The sequence below is a fragment of the Polyodon spathula genome, chromosome 1, assembly GCF_017654505.1.
Source record: "Polyodon spathula isolate WHYD16114869_AA chromosome 1, ASM1765450v1, whole genome shotgun sequence".
Classification (NCBI taxonomy): Eukaryota; Metazoa; Chordata; class Actinopteri; order Acipenseriformes; family Polyodontidae; genus Polyodon; species Polyodon spathula.
This window is the reverse complement of record NC_054534.1, coordinates 21,000,524-21,023,886: the sequence shown is the minus strand read 5'-3', so window position 1 is coordinate 21,023,886 and position 23,363 is coordinate 21,000,524. Positions and strand designations below refer to the sequence as shown.

At 37.6% G+C, this 23,363-nt stretch overlaps 1 protein-coding gene and 1 pseudogene across 5 annotated transcripts in view; one reads left to right on the top strand and one right to left on the bottom strand.

Annotated features, from left to right (window-relative positions):
* LOC121315491 (casein kinase I-like) overlaps positions 1–23,363 on the bottom strand; it is a 58,817-nt gene that overhangs the window by 32,465 nt on the left and 2,989 nt on the right. For 4 of the 5 annotated variants that reach the window (XM_041249622.1, XM_041249640.1, XM_041249648.1 and 1 more), the window contains exon 2: positions 6,214–6,716. In XM_041249622.1, the coding sequence (XP_041105556.1) occupies positions 6,214–6,394 (181 nt within the window). In that variant the 5' untranslated portion in view covers positions 6,395–6,716. Of the gene's footprint in view, positions 1–6,213; positions 6,717–9,216; positions 9,441–23,363 lie in introns of those variants that run through there. The other variant, XM_041249631.1, reaches the window with a different exon arrangement.
* Positions 19,402–23,363, top strand: part of LOC121316828 — a 42,159-nt pseudogene continuing 38,197 nt past the window's right edge.

Here is a 23,363-nt window from a genome sequence, read left to right as displayed (position 1 = left end):
GAAGAAAATTCCTCAATTGTAAAATACATGTACAGTAAGAATCCCATGCTCCTCAGAAACAGACATTTAAAACCAAACTCTCGACTCTTGCATCTGCAATGCTACTAGCAGGCCTATTAATATATCTGACAAGTGAAGCTTACAAGCAATTAGCAGTGGCTGACTTTCTAAAGATTTGTCTGGCTTGAGCAGATTACTCTTTAGCAATCACAAACTACAACAACGGCATGTCAGTCCCATGAAATGTATATTTATTACCATTTCGTGTTTCTCTACAATCTGCTGCACGGCTTTCAACGGTAAAGTCACGCTTGTATTTAGGATTATAACAGCCTTTTCTCTGTGTGCTATACTACTGAATGTCCCCCTTACCTATGATAGGTTAAGATTAAAGTACTGTATTACTGAAGGAAACAACTAGACTTACAGTACTGTACTAGAATTCTACACTAACACCAAGACAACCTGGACAAAATCACCCCACCCCAAACAAAAAATGACAATGTGATGTTATGTGAAGTGTCATGTCATCCACTACATCTGTACAAGATGTGTGAGACAGTTGTAACAAAGCAGAAGGATCTTAGTGACTTAGTTCACAATGGCCATTATTGCGGGTGCATGTTTAACTGGCTCATCCCTTAACTCAGTGGCAGCATTTACCTTTAACATTGGACAAGATACACCTGTTTTCACACAAACAAAGTGCTGGGAGCTACACATTGTGGGCTTTGGCAACAGGTCACCTCTTTTTATAATGCTAGTTCTTGGAAACCAGTTTTACTCCTGCAAATACAATAGTGCTGGGACAAACACCCGAATATTCTAACCAGTATTTATTGACATATTCGGATACAAAAATCAGATGTTCGCATTCGCTACAAATGACAAAAATACCTTGCCCTTATTTACCACCTCACCAGACGTTGCACAACAGTTTGAAAAATGGCAAATGAAAAAGAGCTCTGTGTGATAAAACAGGATCAACACAGCAGCTCCAGCCTTGGTTTAAGTTTTAGACAGCAAAAAGTAAACAAACCAGATTATGCGAGCGCATGCATAGTGATCTCTATGGAAAGCCATCTGGGTCAAAAAAAAGTGTTGTGCTTAGAGTGTTTAGAGCAAGTCTGAAACTAATGGGATAGAAAAAAAGGCAAGCACGTCATTCTGAAATGCCTCGCCTTAAACAGTGCCCAACTTGCTGGAAACGTGTACTGATTTTTATATCGATTGTGTATACATATATTTTTTGTTGCAACTTTCTGTTATGTGGAATGTAATAAACGAGAACCAAAACAGTGAGTTTCCCCCACCCCCTTTGTTTTACAATGCCATTTCCACGTTTGCTTTATTTGAAGTGTTTCGTTTGCTTGTTCAGCTACAAAAAGGCCTCATGTTATTACTTTAAGAAAATGTGTCTATGGCTACTGTTTACTGTGAAGAAATGGCAATGGCAAGGAATGAAAAAAGTTACAAATAAATAAAATGTGGTGTCAGCTTCATGTACTGTCTATTTCGGGAATAAACAAAGCAACGTTTAACTTGGAACTGCTATTTGGCATCCTTTGTTTTATAGTTTCACTGGGGTAAAGTAAGGCCTACACAACATATTCTTTACTCCTGCTATATTTTTCTACATTAATGTGTTACATATTGTAACGTCTTGATGCAAAATAAAGGCAATACACACAGAGGCCATGGCCACACCCCCTGCTGCTATGTTGTCTCTGCCTGCATTCTGAGCAATATAATGGCTTATTACTTTTTTGAAAACAAATGGGTATCCAAACAATTATTTAAATTATGAGTAAATACCCGAACATGAAAATCCTGCCTTCGTCGCAGCACTAAAATACAATACTTTAATATCTGTTACTTTCAAGGCTGCTTAACTCCCTTTTTATTAGAAATTAATGTCATGCTAATCTGCCATACACTAAAAATAAAGCCCCACAAATGCTGTACAGAACATGAACATTTTGTCCTAAGTACTGGATTAACTGTAGGTCCACAGGGTATTAAGATAATTATCACTGCATAAAATGAACACAGTTGTTTGAAATGATTAGGCTGCTTCACAGGGTCGAGATTGCACTGACATGTAGATCAGTGTTGGTGTACTCAAATTAGTCATAAACTAGCAGAAACATGATTAGAATGATTACAGTAAGGATTTTTCTTCAGAGGTTTTCAATACTAGTGCTAATAGGATACTACATGTAAAATTAGTAAAATCTGTGGTCCAATGAAACAACAATTGAACTACCTGGCCTAAATGCAAAGCATTATGTCTGGCCCACACCCAACACAGCACATCACTCAGGTAACACCATTCCAACTGTGAAGCATGGTGGTGGCAGCATCATGCTATGGGGATTTTCATCGGCAGGGACTAGGAAGCTAAGTCAGGGTAGAGGGCAAAATGGATGGTGCTAAATACAGGAAAATCCTTGAGGAAAACCTGCTTCCGTCTGCAAAAGACCTAAGAGATTCACCTTTCAGCATGACAAAGACACCAAGCACACATCCAAAGCAACGCTGGAGTGGCTTAAAAACAAGAAAGTGAATGTCCTAGAGTGGCCCAGTCAAAGCCCGGACTTGAATCTGATTGAGAATCTGCGGCAAGACTTGAAAATTGCTGTCCACCAACGATCCCCCACCCGCTAGACTGAAAGGGGCGGTATCGTTGGAAACCTTAGAAGCTCCACCCCAAAGCAATTCTGCATGGTTCTCAATGTCGGCATTAAACAAAGTAATTTGAGAAAAGATTGAGTACATTTAATATTTTGTGAGTTTTGTCAAGTTCAGCAAGATTTTGGTGCCTGACCACAGTTTCTACCAGAGTTTGAGTTTCTCGCACTGAACTTGTAGTTTAGGATTACCAGATTTTCACAGTGAAAATAAAACTGGAAGTTTTTTTCTTCTTTAATTTACTGACCACGAAGCAACTCTGAAGCCAAAAATAACAGTATATAAAATAACACAATAATTGTTTAAAAATTAAACAGAGTGAATTTATTGCAGATAACTAATTATGTTGTTTTTATATTGTCATCTAGTCAAAACATATTAAATGTACAAAAAGCCAGATTTAAAAAAATAGATCAGTTATTAGCATTTAAATATATTGTATACACAATCAGAATGGTTAAATAAATAATCCGTAAGATTGTTTATTTTATTTTTGAATGGCGCTAACACACAACCTAACATTAACTTGCCGAGCAGGGTGATACAGTGGACACGTTGTTTTATTCACCGGTCGCTCCATCGACGAGCCTATGTGCTCACCGAACTGTTGTTAAAATCAGCCACCAGACTCACCGAGAAAATAAGCCAGTGAGATTCACCGTAACTAATGTATAGATAACATAGGACACCCCCCATGGAATCTGTCAATGTGGACTGGGCAGACTAAATTAAATATATAGTTGAAAAGAATACTGTAAATCGCTAAGTAATAGAAGTCCTACCAAATCCCATTCATTTAGGAACTTTTCAACCTTTAAATTAAGTATTCAAATTATAAAGGAAAAATTTTAAATTGATGCGAGTATTTATTATTATTATTTTTTTTTTAATTTAGTAGTCGCCAATAGCTTTTATCATTATTCCTCCCAATTTCAAATAGCCAATTATTTTTAAGCTCAACTCACTGCTACCACCCCCACGATGACTCCGGAGTGGCGAAGACGAACACACGCTGTCCTCCGAAGCGTGTGCCTTCAACTTCTTTTCACACTGCAGGACCCACCATGCAGCCACCTCAGAGCTACAGTGTAGGAGGACAACGCAGCTCTGTACAGCTTACAGGCAAGGCTCCAGTCAGGCGGGCCAGCCAGACTACAGGGGTGCGCAGTGAGCCGAGGACACTCTGGCCGACCTCACACCGGTGGATGTACTTCCAGCTCGCCAATAAATTTGTAGCAGTGAATAAAACAACAACTGCTGTCTAAAACCTTTAAATAGATGCTCAAGAGCTGGTTGAGTTGATCCTGTTTTTTTTTGTTTTTTTTGTTTTTGTTTTTTTTTACAAATACATTAATCTCACATAGAGCTCTTTTTCATTTGCCTTTTTTTTTTTTTTAAAAACTGTCGGGCAAATTCTGGTGAGGCTGTAAATAACTGAAAAGTATTTTTGTCATTTGTAGCAAATAAAAACATTTGATTTTTGTATCCAAATACATATAACAAAATATTCATTTGAATAATCGGATATTTGCCCCAGCACTATGTAAAACTATACCGATGTTAATCGAAATGACCTGGTGGTGTGCTCGTCATGCTGTTCCTGCTTTGCTACATTTGTCTTTCATCCATAAGTATTGAACACGCAACAGTTCTGAATACAGTTACTAAAAGTCACTTAAATTCAATGACAAATGTCTCAGTGAAGACACTGAAAATTACTCCCAGTCAAAACATATTGAATTTGAGTTTCTTTTACTAGTTCTGTATTTGTCTTTCACTTGTAATCCAATTAAACATACTTGCACGGTTCTTTAAGACTTATTTCAGGCATAACAAAGGTCTGTTACTTGTTTTGTTTAGTTTACCAGGACCTACAGTACAGTAAATTCATTTATAAATTCCCACTGCCCATAAAAGTCATTACTCACAACCTCTAGGTTGTAGTTTAAGTGCACTGCCATAGATTAAGCAATTATTTATTTTCAATACTGACTATGCAGCAGTTAAAAAGGGCATGTGTTGCAGAATTGGGACGTCACATTCGTCATTACACCCCCTTGTACTGTGTGTCCAGAATCTCCAACACTTTATGAAGCATTAGGCTGGAAAGGATGGGGGGGGGGGAAGAAAAATAAAGCCACTGAATTGATCAGGAACAAAAAAAGGCAGTCCTTGGAAATGTATTTGAGTACAGTGTTGAAGCCCCCTCTTTTGTGTTGTTTTCAACTGGTTAACTTTGTTATCTCATTAAAAGTTAATTATCCAGTCTAGGAGACAGCTGCGCTAGCTGGACAGACAAATTGTTTGATATACTTAGCCCAATTTACAGAAAAAAAGTTACACCATACTTGTTGTATAAAAGATGCAGACCATGAATGTCCTCTCAATTAAAAGCAAGAATGACAAAAAAAAACTTTTAAATGGGAGATGCAAGCTGGTCAAGTGGCAGACTTGGTTCAAAGTCACCTTGCAGTAAACCAAGCCTTGATTCCCTCTCTCTCTAGACATGAGGCAGACAGCTGTGAAGAAGCAGTCTTCGAAAGCCTTTTCTAAATCAAATTACCCTCTTATTTAACAAGGTCATCTTTTTTAGTAAAGCTCCGAGATTCCAGAGTGTGTACTGTAAGCATCTCTGCTTGAGAAAGGCACGACCATTCTAAAGACACCACAATACACCAACTGCTCAATGCGTTCAAATTTTGCTGCTAAAAGTTTAGTGCAGAAGACTGTGAGCAAGTCTGAAAATCTTACTTTAAGCACTGGCCTGCTGGGACTGCAATTCACACTGGTAATAAGAGACTGATTCAACTTGGAGTCCCTTATTCTACAGTACATCAGATGGACTGTACAGTAATCTCATACATCGCACTAACCTGAGCAATTTTGAAAAACATGTATGCTGAGATTACTTATGCCATCTGTCACTGCAGTGCAAAACTGCTACTGCAGCTCAGCTATAAGTGGTCAAAACCAGGACCTAGCTAGAAAATTCCTAAAATGTAAACTGCTTTAAATATGCATGCAAGAGAGATGGGGTGGCACCAGTGTTTGTCAGGGCAACTTGGTTGTTTTGGTCACTTGGCCTCACTTTTCGGGGCATTTTGATTGAGCCAGTGTAGAGATAGGCAGGGTGGCAGTTCGACTTCCATCTCCCCTGTGAGGCTAGAAAATGGTGAGGGAGGAGGTAAACTCAAGATCACAGCCCAGACTAAAAGAGAGGTTTAAATGTATCTGGCATGAAGATAGCTGCTAGCGGTCATTGAAAGTCGACATGGATGTCGGAGTTACTTCCTTTGTCGAATGTCTGCTTGACGTGATGGTTGCAAGGATTTTTGTATCAAACAAATGATTACATTTGCAGGTGTATTGAGAGTTTCCTGCCTGAAGCTGTGCATAGCTGTAAATTCTGCTGAGAAGTAATCTGACAAAGGAGTGTGCCACTGTGATGTACAGCGCATACATTTCATATCTTCATGTAAAAAAAAAAAAAAAAGATTCAAAAATGGTTACCCCTTAACTTACCTAATCGAAGTTCTCCAAAATTGCCACATCCTATTTTTTTGCCCACACGAAAGTTGGGTCCTACCATGAGGACTCCCGAGTTGGAGGAGCTGCTGCCCCGCGAGTTGTGACCACCCGACCGTCCACTCGGCCTAGCCATCCTCTCATCAGGTTTGTCCTTGTCTTTCTTTTTACTGTCCATATCAAGTTTACGGTACTCCACTTTGAAGGAAATGTTCTAATCCGTCGGGCCACCCCCCCCCCCCCCCCAAAAAAAAAAAAAAAAAAAAAAACAACAAACCTCAGACTGTAAACCCAGGCATTGGGAGCAGGACTGTGAACCGCAGCAGCCCGAGTCGTTCAATCACTAAAGTGCAGTCGAGGGATAGCCCAGAGCAGCATATTCATCCCATTCGAAGAGGGTTGTCTTTAATCTTCCTATGCAGATGAATGGAAGATCCTGGGATTACTGCGATACAGCACACGTTAATCCTGCCAGCAAATGGTTCTGTGCTGTGAAGGATCTGTAAAACAATAATAAAAATGTGAGTTAAAACAATACTACAAAAAAAAAAAAAAAAAAAAAAAAAAAAAAAAAAAAAAAAAACACAACAACAAAAAAACACATCCCTGGAGGCATAAAGAAAGAGGAATGGCATTTCTGATAATCCACAAAAGGGGTTAGGCCTACATTTTCTTGTACAATACCTACAATCAAACTTGACATAACAATCAAATAATAAAATGTTTATATAATGAACCCAATATCTAAACAGTTTTTTTTTTTATTTAATTTTTTTTTTATCATCAACAAATTAAAAAGTCACATAACCACAATATGTCAGCTACCTCACGTCACAGGTCAAAGTGAAGGGTGCCGTTAGATTATCCCGGACTGACAGTTACGATAATTGCCTACCAATTGTTATTTTAGAAGTTTGTTTTACTGTAATATTTCTATAAAATACAGCACTCTCCCCAATCCAAACCAGTTGGACCAGACCCTGTTCAGAGTTGTACAAATACTGACAATTGTACAATTTTGCATATTTCTATAAATAATCATATGTATATTTGTTTTTAGCAGCTGCCACCACTATCAGCATGCAATCTATTATGGCTCGTTTCGAATTTTAGGTCAGAATGAACATCTACAGTGTGGATCACTGAGACTGTGCTGCGTTTTAAAAACATGTTCTCAGTGTGTCACTGCAGCCAAGGTTACTGTGTGGACACAGAAAAGCCCAAAGTGCAGCTTTAAATCAGCATGTTAACTGGAGTGGGCATACGCTGAGACAGTGTTAATCTTTGTTAAATCACAGTCATAATTTGGGCTTTTAATTTGAGGTTTAAAAACATTCAGTTTGTCAAACTGTGTTTGCTGAAGGTTTGATAGTGCTAGACAACTGGCTAGTGAAGGAACTTTCTAACCTTTGAATAGTTGTACAGAACCCTAGTAGTATTCACCCTCCCATCCACCCCATTCATGTAACCATTCATGCCTCTTTACAGTTTCTATTTTAAGCAGCATGACATTCCACAGATCCTGTAATAGGAAGTCACACCTACAGAAAGTCAGCAACCAGGCCCATCTGCTCAGCAAATGACAATACTGAATTAGTGCAGTATGAATGCCTCTAGAGAAATAAGCAAATATCTACCGTTGAGGTGGGGTAAAGACCATCCTGTTAATCTAACATCAGAGAAGTTTCACTTCACAAAACAATATGCATATCCCCACATTCTGACAGCAATTATGGACAATGTGGCCTTCTCCTACTGTATGACTGTCAGGCAGTAGCCACCATGGCTTAAAAGCACTCCTGCATTTGGTACAGTATGATCCATAATGATTGCAGGAAACCTCCCGTTTCTTAAGGCAACTTGTTTTCTGAAGCCAAACCATCAAAGTCTGAAATTTTTAAATAATGCTTTAGCCCCAGAAAGATACAATTGTACATGGGGCTACAGGCTACATCATACTGGGATAAGCCCTTCAGAACATTTGTACAAAACTTTATTTATTTAATTATTTTATTTCCTCTAAAATGCTGACACAAACTGTCATACCAGTTCAGTTCAAATTAAAAAGACACCATTAAAATAAACTAGTCTCTGCTTTTGGAAATCCAAATGTTTTAACACCATTTATTTTTAAATATATACCCATATGCACTATACACTGTGGCTAAGAACTGATGATACTTTAAACCTGTTTGATAAGATTTTATTACAGTAACAAATAATGTTGGATACAAGAAATTAAAAGGCTATTTACCATGCTATCATACATTATATTGTTGTAAACTAAATTAAGTTTTTACGGCCCGCGTAATGGCACCAAAAGCCATAATCACTTGCAGTGCAAGTTACTTTCTTATTCCATCAAAGTATATGTATGTATGTATGTATATATGTGTGTGTGTGTGTGTGTGTGTGTACCAAAAAGATTCCTATTGTTACAACAGTAGTTAGGCTGAGCTCATATTTACAATAACACAGAAAACAACTCTGCAAATAACTATCATGTAGGTGATATTTGCAATACGGCGGCATTTGCGTCACAATTAAATACACCTGTACCTATTTATACTTTTTAGATGTACGTACACCCAACTCAACCACCTGTTGATACTGCAATAGGAATACTGAAACCAACCACCCCCACCCTAAAAAAAAAAAAAAAAAAAAAAACCTCTATTCGCTACTACTACAGTGTGCATCACAACAGCAGTGCAGCAAATATCCCAGCAAGCCAAATAACTGTCTGAACACATAACTAACCGGTATCGGTATGCATAAACAAAGCGATTGGACCTCAAAACACCGAATAAAATGGGACCCTCGAAAACCAGTCTGAAAACACAGTATACAACACAGTACACAATTCAAGTGCACGATCACAATTAAACAAACCCAACACTGACTGTACTTGTTATACAACGATGCAGTGCTTTTTTTTTTTTTTTTTTGTCCCCTTCACGATTGATTGCTACAGAAACTGCAAAGATGAATAATGTTTACCGTTATGGATTTGAAGCAAGCAGCAAGAAGGTTGTCATTGTCCTTATTGGGCGGTGACAATAACAAAGCAAATAACAAGCTTCTATTTTCTTATTTTGAAGTGCCTAAATGATTGTAAAAAAATGGCCAATCTCAGGAGGTTTGAAAAGAAAACGTTCCGAGTCAAGAAAGGGCTGAGCGGAAATAATCCAGCAGCAGGAGGGAGTGGGTAGGTTAGACCGGGGAGACTGACTGTATCCAATTAGCACTAAGAAAGCGGAAAACCACGCTGAATGACAGGGCTTTCAAGGAATCACAACACAGATAAGAGGCGTGGACATAACAGAAACGCTTTGTTGGGCCAGAAAATATGCATGGCAACATGCTGACAGACAGAATGAGAGACCAATTGAAAACGACTCTGGGAAAGGCCAGGGTGGTAACACCCCCCTTCCCCCACCCGTTTACTTTGCATTAACCAGTCGAGAGCCAGTGGCACTTCAATTAAGATCCAAAGCACTAAAAACATGTAATCATTTCCCATCAATACATAAATGCTTGTGGCTGTCAAATTAATTGTAATACAACCTTGTCTCAGAGCAATAATAATAATAAAATATTACACAAAACATTTAATTTATATCCAAAAATCATGTATCAGTGATTTGGGCAGGGTTTGTTTAAGATAGCTTATACATTATAACTGCAAATGAATAAAAGCAAAGTCAATACTGAGGTTAATGTTTCTTTATCTTAACATTCATTCTCTGTATGAAATTAATTCACTTGATGCTTTCATTCACTTCAAAACTACTTATTTGGCCTTTTCTCTTTGCAAGTCCCCCCCCCCCCCCCCACTTCCAGCTGATTATCTAATGCACATGTTGCTACTGTTTTCCAAATATTTCAAAATGTTTTCCAAATATTTTGTAATTCTGGTACTTCATGCACAGTACTAAAATTAGAAATTGAATATATTTTTGTAATATCTTTCCAAATATATTAAATGTGTGAATTTAGTTTATTATACAATTAATTTTCTTAATATGTATCTTAATTTACAACATATATGTTGATACTGAAGATATAGATCAACCTTTTAGTTTGTCTCTTAATGGGCAGATGCTCCCCAGCGGGTAAACTGTACCTCTATTACTGTTAAAATAAAATAATAAAACGCTGATGTTTTACATAAAACCAGCTATATGCCATATGGCATAATTAAAACATATTTTAAGGAGAATTCTTCACGTCACTTTGCATTGTTACAATTACTACCTGTCTCAGGGGTTGTGACTTTTAAATGTTTTCATAATGTGTCTATATAAATGAAAAAAAAAAATCTACATTACACACACACACACACACACACGCACGCATGTATTGCAGCTGTAAGTAGCATTCCCCATTTAACAACCCAACAGCAAAATTAATTCAAAATGTTGCCCATGCACAGAACTGTGTACAACGTAAAAGGCAATGCAATTTAGCAAAAGATTAAAAAAAAAAAAGTTTCCAGAATTAAAACACTATCCAAAGTCAGTATTCTAATTTGCAGTATACAGTGCTTGATAAGGCCCTAATGTCACAGTTCACTTGCAAATGAAAATGCACAAAAACAACTAAAGATCACAGATTAAAAAAAAAAAATGCATCACAGTATCTAAAACAGTTTAATGATTAATTGTTACACTACCCTAGCTTGTCTCTTCGCTTTGTTTTGGCTGCATTTTCGTCAGGTAGGAGCAAGCGCTGTATAACTACACAAACTGATTTGGCATGCAAAGAGAAAAAAAGAGGGTTGTGATGTATATTCAAATAAATTATAACATTGAGATGGCCTTTGTATCAGAAACTGGTGACAAATCACGTGTGACAGGTAGGTGCATTAACTTGTTACATATATATATATATATATAATGGGGATTGATTTCATTCTTAACACAAGGGCGGTAAAAGGCAACTGACATGTATCAGAGATATCCTCAGGGTAACAGATATAGGCACTATATATATAGTGTCTATAGAAAGTCTACACCCCCTCGAACCTTTTTCACATTTTGTTGTGTCAGTGCCTCAAAATTTTAGGCATTTAATTGAGGATTTTTTTTTTCCACTTATCTACACACCACACTGTTAAGCGGAAAAAAAGTTTTTATTGAGAAAAGTTTTATATATTAAAAATACAAAACTGAAAGATCATAATTGGATAAGTCTCCACCACCCTGAGTTAATACTTGGTGGAAGCACCTTTGGCAGCAATTACAGCTGTGAGTCTGTTGGGATAGGTCTCTACCAACTTTGCACACCTAGATTTGACAATATTTGACCATTCTTCTTTACAAAACTGTTCAAGCTCTGTCAAGTTCCGTGGGGAACGTTGATGGACAGCAATCTTCTAGTAATGCCACAAATTTTCAACTGGATTTAGGTCAGGGCTCTGACTGGGCCACTCAAGGACATTTACCTTTTTTGTTCCATAGCCACTCCAGTGTAGCTCTGGCTGTGTGCTTTGGGTGTTTGTCATGCTGAAAGTTGAACTACTGTCCCAGATTCAGCTTTCTTGCAGAGGGCATCAGGTTTTCCTTAAGGACTTCTCTGTACTTTGCTCCATTCATTTTCCCTTCTATCCTGACAAATGCCCCAGTCCCTGCCAATGAGAAACATCCCCATAACATGATGCTGCCACCACCGTGATTCACAGTAGGGATGGTGTTCTTTGGGTGATGCGCTGTGTTGGGTTTGCGCCAAACATAACACTTTGCATTTAGGCTAAAAAGTTGCATTTCATTTTATCAGACCATAAAACTTTTTGCCAGATGGCTACAGAATCTCTGTGTGTTTTCTTGCATACTTCAAGCGGGATTCAAAGTGGACTTTCTTGAGTAAAATACAGCCCAGATTTGTGGAGTGCTTGGGATATTGTTGTCACATGCACACGTTGACCAGTCGTGGCCATAAAAATCTGTAGCTCTTGCAAAGTTGCCATTGGCCTCTTAGTAGCCTCTCTGATCAGTCTCCTTCTTGCTCGGTCATCCAGTTTGGCGGGACAGCCTGATCTAGGCAGGGTCTTGGTGGTGTCATACACCTTCCACTTCTTAATAATCGTCTTGACCACACTCCAAGGGATATTCAAGGCCTTTGATATTTTTTTATAAGCATCCCCTGATCTGTGCCTTTCAACAACTTTGTCCCAGAGTTCTTCTGAAAGCTCCATGGTGCTCATGGTTGAGTCTTGCTTTGAAATGCACTACCCAGCACAGGGAACCTACAGAAACTGCTAAATTGATCCTGAAATCATGTGAATCACTATAATTTAACACCAGTGGAGGTCCCTTAACTTGGTGTGTGATTTTGAAGGTGATTAAGTTACACCTGAGCTAATTTATGATTGATATTACAAGGCGGGTGGAGACTTAGGACCTCTGAAAAACAGTTATTGATGCTCTTCAGACTAGATGGGCAGACACATGGCAAATGACATTTAATAGAGAAAAATGTAAGGTACTGCACGCAGGAAATAAAAATGTACATTATAAATATCATATGGGAGATATTGAAATTGGAGAAGGAATCTATGAAAAAGACCTAGGAGTTTTTGTTGACTCAGAAATGTCTTCATCTAGACAATGTGGGGAAGCTATAAAAAAGGCTAACAAGATGCTTGGATACATTGTGAAAAGTGTTGAATTTAAATCAAGGGAAGTAATGTTAAAACTGTACAATGCACTAGTAAGACCTCATCTTGAATATTGTGTTCAGTTCTGGTCACCTCGCTTTAAAAAAGATATTGCTGCTCTAGAAAGAGTGCAAAGAAGAGCGACCAGAATTATTCCGGGCTTAAAAGGCATGTCATATGCAGACAGGCTAAAAGAATTGAATCTGTTCAGTCTTGAACAAAGAAGACTACGTGGCGACCTAATTCAAGCATTCAAAATTCTAAAAGGTATTGACAGTGTCGACCCAAGGGACTTTTTCAGCCTGAAAAAAGAAACAAGGACCAGGGGGCACAAATGGAGTTTAGAAAAAGGGGCATTCAGAACAGAAAATAGGAGACACTTTTTTACACAGAGAATTGTGAGGGTCTGGAATCAACTCCCCAGTAATGTTGTTGAAGCTGACACCCTGGGATCCTTCAAGAAGCTGCTTGATGAGATTTTGGGATCAATAAGCTACTAACAACCAAACGAGCAAGATGGGCCGAATTGCCTCCTCTCGTTTGTAAACTTTCTTATGTTCTTATGTAGATAGGGTTACAAAACCATTTCTAAGGATTTGGGACAGACAGTCTACAAACTGAGAAAGTTCAAGACCACAGTCACTCTTCCCAGGAGTGGTCATCCTACCAAAATCTTCCCAAGAACAAACTGGAAAATCATCAAGGAAGTCACAAAGAACCCCTGAGTAACTTCCAAGGATCTGCAGATCGCTCTCACCTTAGCTAATGTGAGTGTTCATGACTCAACTATCAGAAAAAGACTGAACAAAAATGGTGTTCATGAAAGGATAACTAGGAGAAAACCACTGTTCTCTAAAAAGAATATTGCTGCCCATCTGAAGTTTGCCAAAGAGCACATAGATGATCCACAAGACTTTTGGAAAAATGTTCTCTGGACAGATAAGTAAAAAGTAGAACTTTTTGGCCTCAATGAGAAACGTTATGTCTGGCAAAAACCAAACACTGCGTTTGAACAGAAGAACCTCATCCCAACCGTTTCTAGAGGAGAATGCCAGGCCATCGGTCCGTGAGCTGATGATTAACCAAAAGTGGGCCATGCAGCAAGACAATGATAATAAACATACAAGCAGATCTACAAAATAATGGCTGCAGAGAAGAAATTTTGCATGGTAGGACCTGAAGCAAGCTGTCCATACAACGAAGCCCTCAAATGTCATCGAGTTGAAGCAGTTCTGTAAGGAGAAATGGGCCAAAATTCCTGAAAACCGATGTGAGAGACTGACCAACAGTTACAGGAAACGCTTAGTTGAAGTCATTGCTGCTCAAGGGGGTGCCACCAGTTACTGAATATATATATAACTGCAGTGTACAATTTTTTTAAAGAATTTACACAAAAAGTTTAAAAGATATAAAGTTTAGAAAATATAATTAGTTCATTTAAAAAATCACCTTGAAATTAGTTTCCAATTCTGATGTGCAGTTGTAAATGTATTAACAGAAGGAATGCTTTTATTATGAAATGCTATTTCAACATGTCTGTTCATGTCTCTGCACTAGTCTGGACCAGGTCCAAGGAGAAAGATGCTTCTTTAGGTCACGCAGAGGGCAACCTGGCAAATGTGGACCACAGCTTTCTTTGTTGTTGTTGGTTTTTCTCTAATATGTTTTAATGCTACTAACACACCCAGCAACTGCCCTTATGTTTTCTGAAAGACAATGTACCATATTTAGAGACAGCTCCTTGAATTTTCAGATCCACTGCAGTCAGGTCATGCTTTTCAGTTACAAAATGCTGATTCATTAAACAAAAAAAAATCCTGGGACAAAAATTATAGCACAGCTTTATCCCATTGCAAATTCCATTTTCTCCTGCTTGGTAAAGAAATTCCACCCAATGCTTTGCTTGGATGCCATTGTTATGTATTCACAAGACAGAATTTAGTGATCAGGAACGGAATTTAATTGTTCCAACCAAACAGACGCACATGTCTCTTTTGCAACTGCCGTCAAAACCCAACTGGCTCAATTTACGGTAGCTATTGCGACAGTCCATAACGCAACAGCGGTGCTGTACGACTGCATTAGTTTTAAAACTGAACATAATAGCAATGTTAACAACAACAACAACAACAACGGAACATGGACAATATATGTCGCAAAGAAATCCGCTGCACAAAGCACATTTAACATCAATAACTGTACTTAATAATATTATTATTATTATTATTATTATTATTATTATTATTATTATTATTATTATTATTTTGATATTTCCAGTACTGAAAAAGGTTACACAAGTCTACAGATTTGAAGGGACTACATGTAAGTTTACTTTATAGTATTTAAATATGTATCATGCACTTAAAACATTAATATATGTTTTTTTTTTTTTTTTTTTGTATCATTACCCGAAAAAGATCCGGATACCCTGGTATTTTTCACAGCGGGTACCCGGTTCCGAATTTTCTACATGTGCCGAACCTCTTATTTAAGCCTATTTGCTTCACTACCCTTAGTAGCAGTCCTAACACCAGTCAGTTTGATGCGACGCAGCAATCGTGATGTCTTTATAAAAGGTCTTTTAAATTAAAAAAAAAAAAAAGGCTGATGGTTCAAACAAGAATACTGTAACTATAACGTAACGTAACAAATTTGGACATGACATACATTTGCTACAATTTTAAAATTACCTCAGTGAGGGAAATAAATTGCAAACATTTGTGGAAATAATGCAAATTATGCAAAGAAAAAAAAATAACACTAAAACAATGTAAGTAGAAAGGTTTTTATTTTTATTTTTTATGGACTATATGTGTATTTTTGGTGAAGACGTGTGCATTTAAAACAGGAATTTAAGTATATCACATTTCCCCTCTTAACAGTGCATTTTTTGACAGACAAGACGTTTATTCAAACATGTTTCATCCTCTGACTTATTTATCTATACAAACACCACTTATTGATTTACAATTAGAACTGCAGTCCTGTTGCGTTTTGTTTTTACATTTTACTACACAAGTTTACTAACCATACAATGGTAACCCCTTTTAAAGAAGTGACCTATAGGGCTCATTATTTGTAAAGTGATTTGTGTGTGTGTGTGATACATAATTTCCCTTGAGAACAAATTGATCTGTACCTTAAAGTGTCTGGAAACTCTATGAAAATGAATCCATATATTCTGCCTCTCAGTTCCTTAGCTCTGGAATGTGCTGCCAAAGGGCTTGCTCAAATGCAAGCAGATGAAGACTAATCCATTTTAACCACTGGACCACACTAAGGTGGGGAAAAGTGTGAATTATTCAAAGCAGTGATGTATTTACAGCAATAGGCAACACATCAGGAATTTGCATAGAAAATGAGTGTCAAGCTGATCTATATCAGCATTACAATAATCTATTATAGGAGGCAGTGTGGTCCAGTGATTAAAGTCCAGGGCTTGTAACCAGAAGTTCACCAGTTTAAATCCCACCCCTGCCACTGACTGACTCACTGTGTTACCCTGAGCAACAACCTTAACCTCCTTGTGCGCAATCCTGTGGATGAGGTGTTAAATTAATGTCCTACTGTAAGTGACTCTGCATATAATGCACAGTTCACAGCCTACCTCTGTAAAGTGCTTTGTGAAGGTGTCCATATATATACATTTTTAATGTTTACTATCCAGAAATGTCATAATATTCTAAAATCAGCTTGATCATCTCATTCGGATTATCTTCCTTCGAGAGTGTATATATATATATATATATATATATATATATATATATATATATATATATATATATATATATAAATCAGACTCAGAGACTTCACTTGCTGTTTTGATGGTAATGAATGCATTGGCGTTCCAGTTTGATAGGACGTCAGGATGAAACAAGACAACCTCCCTCCCCCAAAAAAATAAAAAGTACACCAACCTCTTCATAGGTCAAAGCTGCCAACAAACAAGTTGAATCAACAAAGTACCATAGCCTTCTGTGTAAAACTCATGGAAGCAGCCAAATTTACATGCTTTCATATTTGCTGCTGTTTGTGATAGGAAGACCCCTCCATGGTGATGTTTTGTTTTTGCCAAGTTGCTACTGTACTGTATGAAAAGGCTTACTTCTCCTGAAAAATTGCTTTTCAATAAGATTATTTCACGTGAAACTAACCAAACATGATTTTGTTGCACTACCTCCTCCTGTTTCATTACATTTTTCACAGAACTAGAACTTTCATTAAAAGATGCCCCCGTGAAGTAACTTACAAAAAATAGATGGTGATTAAGTAGATTCAAGAAAATGCACAGAGTCCTTTTCTTCAATCAGTTGCCAGGTTTATTGAAATATGTAGGAAGTCTGGTCCCAGGTACAGGACAAACAGAATGCTCAACATTACAATGTTTGCATGACATTAAATACTCTTCTGTATAGATGGTCCACCTCCCCTTTCTCTGACACTTAACCAATGGTCAAGGTACAACACATTATTCTGTTACTTTAGTGTGTGTGTGTGTGTGTGTGTGTGTCTGTGTGTGTGTGTGTGTGTGTGTGTAGTCTAGTGTGACAACCTCTGAACTCAGTGCATTCTTCACACTCCTGGAGAAAAAAGGTCCATAAATCTGCCCCTTTGATCCCAGTGGCATTATCTCTTTCGATCTCTCTGAGAACCTCTGGGTCCAATGCCAGTCCCTGGGAGCCTTTTAGCTCCTTTATGCTTTGCATTCCAAAGTCTTACAGCCTGGCCCCTTCTGGTCCACAGCATTGTTATCTTTTTAGACGCAATGTCTCTATCAATTGTAAGCAGTACATGCAATTTGAACCAAACAGTCTGCTATCTGCAATATTAGTCTCTTTTCAGAAAAAAACACCAGTATAGTTCTGCCAGTCCACATGCGCAGCAAACTGCTAATCAGTTCTCAATCCATGTTTTCCAACACCCCGTATTTTCAATATGCATTACCTGCCTGTCATTGACAGGTTACCACCCCCACTGGACAGTGATCTGAAAATGTGTTGTTTAATGACAGCAACCTGTGCAAACTTTTAGTACACTTCATGTGGCTTTACAATAAAAGATAATGTCCTACTCACTTTTACTTAAAATCCCTAAAATGTACAGTGTATGAATATAGCACATTTTATAGATATTTTCTTTTAATACTAGAGTCATAGACAGTCGATGCCTGTAGAAGCCTGATAGCTGTGGCCTGACCCTTATACCTTGCAATTAGCAAACTTCTCCCTGTGCGCTACTGTAGATTAGCATACTGCATCATCCCACGACTCGTCTGGAGTGGAATACAGTTGTACAAAATAAATAAATAAATAAACACACATAAACCTACTCAATTAAATATGCAATATTTACAGCTTTTCCAGTCTTCCCTATTTTCTCACGTTCCACAATAATCACTATATTGCTAGGATATACAGGTTAGAGCATCAGTTCTCAACCGGTGGGGCGAGCCATCCATGGGGGGCACGTGAAACCGTCCAGGGGGTGCAGTGAACATTTGAATAATAACATACTAGTAATAATAATGATAATAAAATACAAAAATAATAATTTTAAAAACTTTAAATGTGACTATTACACATTTACACTCATTATTATCATTATTATTATATTTTATGTTTTTTATGTTTAAAGTAAATAAATAAATAAATATGCGTTTAAACTAATCAGCGAGCCAATCAGGGGTGAGTTCGTGCTGAAATAGCACAGTAAAAGTTTTGCACACTGTTCCGTAGTCAACACAAAATGGATCGTTTTGTGATGCGTGAAAAAAGACACATCAAATGTGTAGTTTCATCTTCTAAAAAAAAAATATATAGGAAATATGAAGAAAGTTACTTGGAATTTGCCTTTACCTTTGCTGGAACTGCAGAAGAACCACGTCCTCAATGTGTCATCTGTGGTGATGTACTGGCTAATGACAGTTTGAAGCCTTGCAAATTAAGACGTCGTTTGGAGACGAGACATTCTGCAATGAAGGATGAACCACTCGACTTTTTCAAAAGAAAACACGATGCATTAAATCAGCAAAAACGGACTGTAAGCAAGCATACTACAGTGTCTGCCAATTATCTTAAAGCTTTTTATGCCGTGTCACACCGCGTTGCTAAACTTTGCAAGCCGCACACCATAGCCGAGACATTGATTTTGCTAGCTGCAAAGGACATTTGTTCCGTTATGTTTGGGGAAAGCTCTGCCGTGCAGGTTGGTGCAATTCCATTATCAAATGCCACAGTGAGTCGCTGGATTTCAGAACTTGCCAGTGATGTGAAAAATCAACTCCTCAACTACATCAAGACTTTGCCATACAACTTGACGAGAAAACGGACGTCGCTGGAGCTGCACAACTGCTTGTTTATGTCAGATTTGTGCATGAAGATTCACTTCTGGAGGAATTTTTTTTTTGCCGACCTCTTCCTATGCATACAACCGGCAAAGAAATATTTGCAGTGTTGAATAATTTCATTTGAGAAGAAGGTTTGCAGTGGGATTGATGCATTGGGATTTGCAGTGATGGAGCTCGAGCCATGACCGGGAAGCTGAGGGGTTTAGTCACTCGAGTTCAGCAAGTAGCCCACCTGGTTAAATGGACACACTGCATAATACATAGAGAAGCCTTGGCCATGAAGAAAATGCCTGAAACACTGAAGTCTGTAATGCAGCAAGCAGTGCAGGTAATCAATTTCATTAAAGCACCGCCACTTAATGCACGCCTATTTTCGGTTCTCAGTCAGGAAATGGGATCTGATCACCAGCACCTACTTTTTCACACCAAAGTAAGATGGCTCTGCTTGCTTACTTGGTTGATATTTTTGACCATCTGAACTCATTGAACTTGTCACACATTAACAAAGTAACAGGTTTTGTTAAAAAACTGGACATTTGGGCCACTCGACTGTCAAATGGAAATTTCGACATGTTTCCTACATTTTCGAATTTCATCCAGGATTGTGGTGGCACTGTGTACGGGCTGCTTGAAAGCAGTTACGGTATACAGCAAGCAGGGTTTTCATATTTTGGAGATAAAACCCTCTGATGTGTTTCACAGAATCTCATTAAATCATAAAATAACCTAAAAGTGCCAACGTTACACAGTAAGTAAATACTGAAATACACGAAATACTCCCTGAAATACATGAAATAAGCCTCCCGACATAAAATAAGAGCTATCAGTATCTTGAAAATGGAAACTTTTTTTAAAAAAAATCACAAATGGATATGTGTAAATGTATGTGTGAAGTCTATCTATATTACTGAATGATAAGGTCTAGATCAATTAAAATGTATGTATATATTTTATTTGCGTTTGTGACAGTATGATGAAAAAGTTAATGACCATGACATATACCATGGTCATCAACAGTATCAGAATAGTACCCAGTGTACTATAGTATAATGACCAGTACCCAGTGTACTACAGTATAATGAACAGTACCCAGTATACTATAGTATAATGAACAGTACACAGTATACTATAGTATAATGAACAGTACACAGTATACTATAGTATAATGAACAGTACACAGTATACTATAGTATAATGAACAGTACACAGTATGCTATAGTATAATGTTACTAGCAAGTTTCATGACAATTGGATAAGCTGTTCTACAGATAAATGGGAAGTACAGACTGGGACGACCACCTTCACTACTGCATATCCCCTTTGCAGGGGATTTCACCCCCAGCAGGGGACATTAAAACCAAACTCCTGATCTAATTAATCTCAATACCATACTGTAGCTCTGTTGCATTTTATATATATGCAAAAAGGGCCAGACTATCTGTTTAGTAAACATACTGCACAGAGCAGGAAGTTATTGGCTGTCCTGTGTAGTTGAAAGAAAATATCAATATGTGGCTTCAGTAAAAAAAAAAAAAAAAATTCCAGTGAGCTGTGAATCCTCGGCTTTAAATGGTCAAAGTCTTGCATCGGGCACTAAGCAGCGGTTACTGCATGTATTCTCTGACAACAATATTGGAAAGGAATGTTCCATTTCTTACTTAGTGCAACAATGGCATCCTCACAAAATGAAGCTACTGATTTGCTTTAACGATTCACTTCAGCTCTTGAAAACAGACGAGTCCTGATCACTATTTTATTTCCACAGTCCTGTTAGTGTTGATGTCCTTTTAGAGTTCTACTTTACCAGGTTAAACAATAAATAAGGATTATAAAGATAACTGCTTAAAGCATTTGCATCACACATTCTTCTCTTTCACGCTACCGAATACAGTTTGCAAATCTAAAGCATCACTTCATACCACAAATGCATACATACTGCATTTAATACAGTAAAAATAGCTGTAATTGAAATAAGAGGACACACATACAGTACACATACAGGGAGTACGGGGAAGATGGGAAACAACCCTACACTATAAAAGAAAGGTTGATAGCATATTGACATAACATTGTTTTCTATCTCATCCATTATTATTAGATTTCAGAAAGCTACAGAAATCTTTAATAATTCTCCTCTATATTTCGTAAATTGCACGGTTAGGCTTATCACTGAAAAAATCAATGGGCAGTCTCTAAAGTCTCCACCGCTAAAACCACAGAATGACACCTCATGCATGTCACCCGAGACATTTCTCCTTGACATTCTTATACACTCCTCAACACCACAAGTGTGAGCAATGACACATTTCAGTAGGATTCCAGTGTCATGCCAGGCATCATTTACTGTGGGCTAAACAACCCACATTTGTGCAGTCACTACAGAAGCAGGCTCCCGTACTGTAATGCACATTTTTTTCACAGAAACAGAGATGACTGATGACACATACTGGATTTTTTCTGACCGTCAAATCTAAATTTTGGGAATTAGTCAGCTCTTGGTTTCTTTGCTTTCTTAATATTTATGAAAGTAATTTTTGTTTCCTGAATAAACATCAAACGTAAGGGAGATTGCTTGAGGGATGTCAGCAATGCCTTCATGGTGTCTAAGCATATTAAAATGTACCTAGGGAGACCTGAAGCCTTGGCTGACGTAAACTTGTTTTAGTAGCATGCAACTCCCCCCCCTCCCCTCCAAAGAAAGATTCATCAATTTATTAAAGCTGCTTTACTGTAACATTCAACAGGTACATCATGTTGCAGTGTATGGTATATTCTTTCCTATGACCTGTTTTGAATCCACAATACAGTAGGTGTCAAGTGAACGAGTTCAAAACCAGCACACCCTCCCTCTCACTCCAACTTAAAACCACAGTATTCTATATATGGGTGCTTTAAATTACTGTTAGATATACTCTTTTTAAAGTATTATTGAAGAATATTGCATGAATTCATCTATTAGTGTGACAGTGGTGTGCTTACATCATGGACAGTAAATAACTTATTCTAGAGGAGGGAATTCACAAATCAAACCTCACAAACCTCCAGCAGCAAGGGGTCGATGCACCTGCCTATTTGTTTTCATATTAAACAGGCATGACTGTTTAAAACACGCCTTTGCACAATTTAATGCAACTTAGATCATTATGTTAGTTACAGCATACATGTTGTAGGCCTATATACCTCTGCATAAGGATGACAATGAAGGGTTTTGACCTACAAGCTGTTTTAAATGGGAAAGACAGTCCCCAAAAAAGGACTTACTTAAGAAGCACTCCAGACCAGCTTCTTCCTCATACAGGAAAAAAGTGACACAAATATAAATTATAAAAACACACACACACACACTCAACACTGCAGAAACCTGATCCACACCCATTAATTACTCAAGCCCTTAACAACATTTATTCAGTACTTATTGTAGTGCTTGCAACCATTTCTGCCCCAAGGGCCAATGCTACAATGATACAAATCCTGGAAGATGACATTTAATAGAATAAGGCGGTAAACAAATATAGTATTTACTCATTACTTACTTAGGCCTGTTTTGTGACATATTGGATCAGATTTACTAAGCTTTTGTTCTGGACTGTGTCGAGTCTGCTCCACAAATAAAATAAAAAATACTTCCAACATTTACAAAGGAAAGAAAACTTCATTAAGGCTATCCTGATACAGAATGCACCAATTCAAAATAAATGAAAACCACCGTGGAAAGGGTAGTGGAAAAAAGCATAGCACCCCTGCGGACTTAATATCCACATAGATTTAATTGTTTGTATATTCATTATGGCCAGAGGTTATTAAATGGTAATGGGAATTAACTGAGAGAATCATATAATACAGTTTAGCAGATACTAAGACAGTAATTAAAAGTTTACTATATCTGAACCCAAAACACTTAAAAAGGTCATTACCTCAATATTGTAGTCATATTAGTTAAGAGGTCAAATCCAACGCATTTAGCATGCAGACTTTATAGCCTCAAAAATATAAAGTAACAACATCAAATGGTTTGGCAGATATATGGGGCTCTGGCTAAAATAGTACCACATGTGAGTTAATTTTGTCTTATAATCAAACCTGACCTCGATATTTACAGAATACAGTGGCCAAGTATAAAATCAATATCTATAGTGTTAAATC